This window comes from Aptenodytes forsteri, unplaced genomic scaffold, assembly GCF_000699145.1.
Source record: "Aptenodytes forsteri isolate BGI_AS27 unplaced genomic scaffold, ASM69914v1 Scaffold132, whole genome shotgun sequence".
In the NCBI taxonomy this organism is placed as follows: Eukaryota; Metazoa; Chordata; class Aves; order Sphenisciformes; family Spheniscidae; genus Aptenodytes; species Aptenodytes forsteri.
Genome location: NW_008795520.1, coordinates 3,248,289 through 3,257,127, shown reverse-complemented (window position 1 = coordinate 3,257,127; position 8,839 = coordinate 3,248,289). Strand labels below are relative to the sequence as shown.

General features: G+C 40.3%; 1 protein-coding gene across 1 annotated transcript in view; it reads right to left on the bottom strand.

Moving 5' to 3' along the window:
- The window catches only part of DISC1 (disrupted in schizophrenia 1), a 204,052-nt gene that overhangs the window by 10,814 nt on the left and 184,399 nt on the right, over positions 1 to 8,839 (bottom strand). The window contains exon 13 of the mRNA XM_009281786.2: positions 4,902 to 5,012. Within this exon, the coding sequence (XP_009280061.2) occupies positions 4,902 to 5,012 (111 nt within the window). The remainder of the gene's footprint in view (positions 1 to 4,901; positions 5,013 to 8,839) is intronic.

Below are 8,839 nucleotides of genomic sequence, written 5' to 3'. Positions count from 1 at the left end.
TTTTTTTTACCTGGTTAACTATTCTGCTTGTTTCTAACAAACAGCTGAACATTACCATGGCTGGAGACAGAAGCTCAGCTAGATGTCCCACTGCATAACTGCATGTGTCTCTCCTAACCCCAGGCACCAGTACACACAGGGGGGCCAGCCAGCTGGAAAGTAGCTTTGCAGAAAAGGACCTTGAGGTCATGGTGGACAGCAAGCTGAACATGAGCCAGCAACACGTCTTGTGGCAAAGGTGGCCAACAGCCTCCTGGGCTGGATTAAGAAAAGCACTGCCAGCAGGTGGAGGGAGCTGATTCTTCCGCTCTACTCAGCTCTGGCGAGGTCCCATCTGGAGCACAGGGTCCAGTTCTGGGCTCCACAGTACAAGAAAGATATGGACTTACTGGAGCAAGTCCAGCAGGGGGCTGGTTTAATGGACTGGAGCATCTGTCATATGAGGAGGTGCTGAGAGAGCTGGGACTATTCAACTTGAAGAAGGCTCAGGGGGATCTTACTGATGTGTATAAATAGCTGAAGGGTGGGAATGAAGAAGAGGGAGCCAGACTCTTCTCACTAGTGTCCACTGACAGAACAAGAAGCAACAAGCAAAAATTCCAAAATAGGAAACTGAATCTGAATACAAGAAAACTTTTTTTTTACTGTGAGGGTGGTCAAACACTGGAACATGTTGCACGGAGAGGTTGTGGAGTCTCCATCCTTGGAGATATTCAAAACGTGACTGGACACGATCCTGGACAACCTGATCTAGGTGACCCTGCTTGAGCAGGGGGTTGGACCAGATGATCTCAAGAGGTCACTTCCAACTCAACAATTCTCAAAAATGTGCCAAAGGACCAGCGAAGAGGCAAGACAATTCAATGTTTATTTGGAATGACTTGGGTTTTGGCCTTTTAGAAGTGCACTCTTGGGAATGAAGGAAAGCCACCGAGCAAGTTCCTACTGCTCATATATGAGCCCTATGTGGTCTCACAGCAAGAGCGCAAAACAGCTTTTGGAAGTCCATCACTTACTTCTCCTTACAAAATACAGAGGTGCTTGTGGTACTGAAACCAGATTAGAAGTTTCCCATTTCCCCCCTGCATTGCTGTCTCCCTCCTTCACATCCATGAATGTGTTTCTACAAACAATCATAATACCCCTCCTACGTAAAAAACAAAATACTCCCCCCAAAAACTACTAAACAAAAAACCCCAACAGAATGACTGCAACATTTTGAAAAATGGATCACTTCAGTGGTCTGGATATCAACTATCTCCAAATGACTTGTTCCAGCAGAAAACAGAAGGCAAATAAGCTGCAATACATGGGTGGAAATACTGACCTACCTCCATTCCGGCACGAACAATACAAGCGGAACTACATTCTCTCAATGTGACGCACACTGGGAAGGGCTCACCCTCCTGTCATCCAAAACAAAATCAAAGAGGGCACCATTGCCACCTCTCACTCTTGTGGGATCCCAATATTTCTTACAGATTCACCCAGGGTGAGATTCCTCAGCGAGGTACAGTTGGGGCTAAATTCCGTCAAAAATTCTGTCAAAAACCTATGCTGGTGTAAAGCGAGACTTGTATGACAGCCTGCCATGTGATAAAGGTGAAGGGTTAGCAAAGTGGCCTGCAATGCCTAATGAACGTTTAGGCACAATATTCTCTTTTCAAAATAACTGTTTAAGATGCCCATTTTAGGGCAAGGAATGCAGATTGCTTTTATAGTAATAGTCCAGCCAGGTTTCCTTCCAACAAAAGCATTTTCACCAGGAGGAATTATTACATGCATTCAAATTGTCTATCTAATTAAGAACAAAAAAGACTGTGAAATTGCAATATAGGCTCCATTTAATTTTACTGGGAATTCCAGGCCTTTACTGTCAGGAAAGTAACACCTCTCATCAGTTCTGCAAACACCAGAATGAGTCACCTCTCATCCTTTGGTTTTTCCAATTAATGATGTGAACTGTTTTCATACACTCGCCAATGATTAACTATAATTGAATGTTCCGTGGGTTTATTTGGTTATACTACATAGAATTTAGCAAATATGTCACAGTGCTACAGAGGAGCTCCCCCCCCATATTGTTTGATGCTTTTTATACAAAAGTACAGTTTAATATTTGCTGTGAAAGGCTTCAATAATAAATGAGAATCCCAAGTGGGTCTGTGCCTATACTCAAGACCAAGAAGTATCACTGGATTTCTCCTTTGTTCAGGTCGTGCTGGCAATTACGACGAGCAGCATGGTTGATTTAAGTGTGCTATGCCATCAAAACGTAGAATGAAAAACAATGACATCTGGGATTTTTCTTCTAATACAAACTTAATTATTAATCAAAGCTATGACACACACGGCTTGAGCATCAGGAATTTATTTTTCTCAGTGGAGTCTTTAAAAGTCTTTTAATAATCAGATGACAGGACTAATTTACATCTGGATAGCCCCCAGTTAGATTTTTGACCAAATACAGTGTGTAACATTCGTGTGTAAGGTAGTTTTTTGGGGGATGAGGGGAAGGGTGAAAATAACCAGCAAACAAGAGTTTGAAAAATTTATTCTGCTTTCATTACAATTCCAGATCTTTAAGCTCCTGCCCTCAGAGTTCTACAGATTTCTAGTGAAGACTGCATATTTGTCCAATATTTGGGATAAGAAATTGTTTTATTTAAAACCACATAAACTACTGTGCAAATAATAGCTCCATCTATTAATCATAAATTCTTCTACCGAGGCTAATTATTGGCACCAATCTTAGTGCTAGTTCCTGCAATGTAGGCAAGTTACCAATGAGTGAAAGTTTATTTTACAGGCACTGAGCATTTTTTATTTAAAAAAAACAATCTACAGGTCCGTAGCACTGTGGTAGCTATTTCTCATTCCTTTTTGAAGTACAGCACAGCGATTACATGTACCAGATGGTACCGTTTTATGCACATTGATCGGGACTACCTCTGAAATAGCAACTGAATGTTAATGAGGGGTAGCTGAATTGCTGAACTGCTTCTCTGTATGTCCCTATGTTTTAAACATGGTTTCTTATTTTCTGACTGATGGTCTTACTAGGACCAGGATATCACACAGCGTGCATTTCTGTATTTAGATAACGTGAGCTGAATTTCACTGAGAGAGGAAATCAGATCTGTATCAGACAACCGTGGCTTAGAACAAGACTAATCTACAACTCTTCTCAAACTTTCAGTGATTAGATTTTATTTTTTCAACTAACTCTTGCAATTTCAACAGCTACAAAGAAATATGCATGCTGCATAGAAAATACAAATACTAGTATTTTACGTACTTGTAGTGTATTTTCTTCAGGAATCAAAAAAGCAGTTTTTCAGCTTATTTCACCTTACCTAGTAAACTGTAACTGTGATCAGACCTGACTGGTTTGAATATGAACTTAAGTCCACTGCAAAGAACCCGTAACTCCAACCCTCGGTGTTCTTCTATTAGGGTCAATGAGAAAAGCTCATTTGAGAGCAAATATACGTAAGGGAGGAAGGAGTTAGATGCTCTGCACACACACAAGACACACACATTCATATAGCTCTGGAAAGAATGCTCACAAACAGCATCAGGGAAACACAACTGCGATGAGCACGCACACTGTAAATATAATTAAAAGAATATTGCAAACTGGCCTATGGTAAATACAAGAAAATAATCTTTCTGTACATTGAAACGCTTAGAAAAGAAAGATTTGAAGCAGTAACAAATTAGTGACTGGATTTCTCCTGTCTGATGCAAACCCCCCCCAGCACCTTCCCCCCCACCCCCCCTTAAAGTTTATCATTCTGATACCTTTAAAGAAACCAAGTTTCTAGAATAGAAATTTTGCAACGAGCTGGCAATAGATGCCCAATTACCTAAAACACAATGGTATTTCCACACACTTCATTTATTATGCTTTCTCTAAACTCTTTCCTGCAGGACTGCCTGCCTCAGCTTAGGAGGAACTGAATCCTTCCTAGCACCATCATCACCTCAACTCACCTTCAGGTGTCTTTAAGGGCTCCTCTGCTAACCTGTCCAAGCTGAACTTATTCATCTTTCTTCATTATCCCGTTGCCTGCCACCTCTTCTCCACTAAAACCTAACCAGCTAAGTACTCTCATCTTCCTTAGCCTCACTGGTTCTTATTCTCTTTTCCCCTTTCTTAGAAGAACAAAATCTCTTTTATGATAAGTTTTTCTATGAAAGCTACAAATGAAACAATACTCTGTGCTCTTAAATTGTGAAAAATGTCCACAGATGTAGGCCCAACAAACGCCTCAAAGGTTAAGCAACCTTCAATCAGATACTGAATGACAGATGAAGCACAGAAAGAGACAAGGGTGCTTTATAAGACATCATCTCATCTGGTTACTTGCACTGGAGTGTTAGAGGCAGATTAAATTGCATAGGATGCCACACGATGCATCTGCTGCCCTTTTTTTTTTTTTTAAAGAAAAAACCCAAACTACATGTGACAATATACACAATCTGAGTCAATGATGTAGCATTTAATTTAGCTAAATCATGTTGGGAAATGCAGGTGCATGGATGCTTGTATCCATGCAGCTTTTGGTGCACTAGGTATTTACTTATATGAGCATTACAAACAAAAGGATTTTAACAGTAGAATAAAGGCTTTTCAGTGCCTAATCTCAATTTACAAAGAACTAACTTCTGTTGAAATCAATTAAAGCTGGATCAGACCACAGCGAAAATGCACCGTAGGAAAACTTGTTACAACAAAAATGCCCACTTCAGCAAGACAATCAATTCTCCCCTTCTTAATGTATTTAATCTACATTAAGAACTAGTATTCCGTGTGAATCTGAAAGGCAAGTATTTCACATACATACTTACATAGATATGTACCAATCTATAGCTATATAGAAAAGGATATGAATAACTCCTTCATCAACTCTGCAGGCGGAAGTCTGCAGTTGATCTTCCAGATGCACCAATTTCTCACTTATTGCTTCACATTTTTCTCCCAACTCTGCAGAAAATACGAAGAACTCCTACAGGAAGTTGAAAAAGAAAAGAAAGCATGTTTGCTGCTGACTGCACTTTTCTACATTAAATTTGCATCAAATTAAGGGGAAAATAAAATATTAGTAAGGGGATATGATACTTTGCAGTGCTAAGACATTGCCTGAAAGCAAATTCCCATTAGAGAGACAAAAAGTTGTTACTATAAAATAAATTGGTGATTTATATGAAATGGAATGAGCTTGTGGTCTCAGCCTATTTCCCAGCAGAAAAAAGCCATGATCTCACTTTCAGCAGAGGATTAAAGGGGTGTGAAGACTGAACGGCGCTCCCTCTTCCCTGTTGTCTCACCACAGCAGGGGAGGGAAATCTCACGCTGACTACACCATTTAGGTTCCTAAATTTCAAGTCGGTCATGTAATATGATTTACACTTGAAATATTTCAAGCAGCACCACTTTTGGTATCTCTTATAAACACAAAATGTACTTACTTTTTTGAGGAAAAATCTGGCTAGAATACTTAGGGACTTTGCTCAACTGATCAGAGAAAATGCATCAAAGTCTTAGAGATTACAAGATGAAACTACCCTTTTTTACTGTGTTATCATGAAACGACTAAATTTTCAAAAATAATGTTTCTCTACTTAGAACTTATACAGGCAAATACTTCTTCTATTTTAAACTAAGTATTTTAAACCAGTTGCAAAGTCCTTCCCGTAAGTTTGTCTGCTTTCAGATATACTGCAAAAGGGTAATTTGTACCTTTTATATTTTGTACTGAGTACTTCTTTGAGAAACGACCCAAATAAGCAGCAAATACGAGAGGGTGAGGGGGAAAAAGAAAAAAAAAAAACATTAACCAATTTGTGCAGCACTGAGACAAGCCTCTCCTCTCCCTCCCAAGGCATCATAGTGCTGTCTACAGTGAATGACAGGGGTTATCTGTAAGGAAAAGATTATGAGGCCAAGATGAAGTTCTGCTGGAGCCATGTTGAAAAAACTGGAGTCATTCATCAGCTAGAATGCAGAAAACTGGATTTTCTCTAGACCTAGTCTATGCACTCGTCCATAAAGCAGGCTGCACATGTGGCCATCTTCAGAAAGTTTTTCTCCTTTAAAGAAGCACTTGAGTCATTTGCACTGATCTGTTGCTATAATAGCAGCCACCAGTGGTTGTTTAAGAGAAATCAAGCCTTCAATCAAAGGCCTTCCAAAGAAATTGTGCTAATAGTTGTTGGAACGCTGCCCACTGTGAAACAATCTGATTTTTGGTAAACACATTTACCAGACCTCAGTTCTGTGCTATCCTTACACTTTGCGTCACACAGTGCACGCAGAGAGTCAAATACCAGAAGAGTTCTGCTTGCTGGCACATCCTCTGTTACAGCACAGAGCTTTAACCTTTCTGCTTTCCTAGGTCTTCTGCCAGACACGGCTATCCAGCAAATCGCATGGGTACGCAACCAGCTGCAGCTTGAATCCTGGACAAGCGAGCTGGTTAAGAGAGGTTATCTTGCAAACACCCGCAGCTTAGACACAGAGAAGCACAACGTGAGAACGAGCTGGCTGAGTCCCTGGCTCTCTGCACGAGACCTGAGCAGCCACCTTCAGAGTCATTACCAAACATGAGAATCTACAGCGGCACTCCACAGAATTTGTAGACGTAAAAATAACCCATTGTTTTTAAAACGAGCACAGGGGAGGAGAAGATACATGTTCTCCCTACAGCAACTAGGAATGTGCTTTTCTCAAGAACAGGGACAGAAGATGAGGAACAATTCTTCCATCCAGCTGCTAAATCACTACTCAGTACACCAGCAGGACTCCATATGCTGTTAGGGAGCGGGATAACCCAGGCAATTTGTATCAATAGAAAGCTTTTACGGAATCATTCTGTGACATGCATGCAAGAACAGATGACAGTTGTCTAAAAGAACTCAGGTCTCAGGCTAGAACAGTCAGTACTCCGAAAGCACATCTAAAATGATGACCATCTAGAGAAATCTCCACCTCTGAACACTGATTTTTCTCTAACAGTTAATTACACATAAGAAAATCAGGTCTTCACATAACCATCATCTCAAACGCAAGAAAAACAAGACAAAAAACACTCAGTGCTACACAATCATTGAACAGTTAATTTGGAAGAACAGCTTTTAATTAAAGAACAAACTCCTAAGTATTGCTCTGACAGACAAAAGCCATAAGTGAAGTTTTCAACCCAGACTCTTTCTACAGACTCCGTACTTTGATAAAATGAATTAGTCCTGTACAGATCCTGAAGAACTGGTATCTTATAGCGACACATAAAAAGCAGATTCTTTCTCTTATAACATCAAGACATTGAATACTTCAGTCTGATCCAGTCACTGCTTTTATCAAGAACTACTATTATATGAGATTTTGGATCACATTCATGCTGTCAAGGATGATGCTCCTAGTCCTGATTTGAAATCATCAGTTACTATAGACAGCAAATAAAAAAAAGTACGTTACAGTACACTCCTGAATACCTGTGCCATTAAATATATTTAAATATAAAAAGCATTATAAAGATACGCATTATAGTAGGGTACCCCTTCCTTTTTTAGGGTACCGTTGATGGCAGGAACATTTATCTAGATAATCGGTCACCCAGTTAGCACTATCATCAGTTGCTGTAAGAGAAGATCCATTTCCTCCACTTTAGAACTGCCCACACATTTCCTGTCTCGTATGTGCAAATACAAGGAGTTCGCTGAGCCGCTAATCTAAACGATAAGCACACTGGCTGGATTTGCCTAGCCCCGTTGTGAAGATCCACAGCGTAAAATTTTTCCCTATTCACCGTGTCAGTGAATGTACAGGGCAGAATGGGCCTTTTAGACCTACCCCCTCACTGAACTTCAGGTGGGTTGAAAGATGCTGGCAACAGGAGACAGCATTTAGATACCTGGTTGGCAAAACAGCCTCCAAGTTGCAAGTGTGGCCTAGCTCTAAGGTGCACAGATCCTGAAAACCTGAGATAAAATATAACTTCAGCCTGAAATGCATAGTCGCAGTGCAGCTAGATGACTATACTTATCGGTGTACTGCTACCTAATCTAACCTCACGTTTGACATTTTCCTTTCCTTTTTAAATAAAACTTTGCAGCCAGGTAAAGAAAGGTCCCGGGAAGGATGGAAGGAACCCAGCAAACAAGCCCCCAAGACCCTAGGACTTCAGGTGAATGCTCGTTCTGTAGCAAAGGCATGTCACAGTGCTTTGCATCAGTACTAACCTGTATTTTGGGGTTCTAAGCTTTGGCTAGTAGCTTCTGCCCCGCTGCAATTCCAGGCAAGGACTTTATTGGTGCATTGGTCTCGCACTAAACATGCTTAGGAATAAAAGACTATAGTTTTTAACTCACTAGCTTTAATTCATTTGTCAACTGAATACTTAGATTCTCACTTAAAGTAAAATGTCCATTCTCTCATGTGAAAAAATATAGTGCATTCCTCCTGAATGATTAGATTTTATAATGAATTGTCTAAAAATGCAACAAAAATCCTGTTTACTTTGGAAATTAAGATAAATGAACAATGAGTACTAGGAAAACGTGCTCAATGCAGAATTGTTACAACAGTATGTGAAGGCAGGGAAATCTAAGTAAAAATCGGCTCAAACTTGTTTAGGTCTTTAAGCACTCGAAACCCATTTAATCATAACTATATGGCTATGGTTGCACTGCAGTGTGTGCTGGTTTTGGCTGGGGTAGAGTTAATGTTCTTCACAGTAGCTGGTATGGGGCTGTGTTTTGGATTTGTGCTGGAAACAGTGTTGGTAATACAGGGATGTTTTCGTTACTGCTGAGCAGTGCTTACACACAGTCAAGG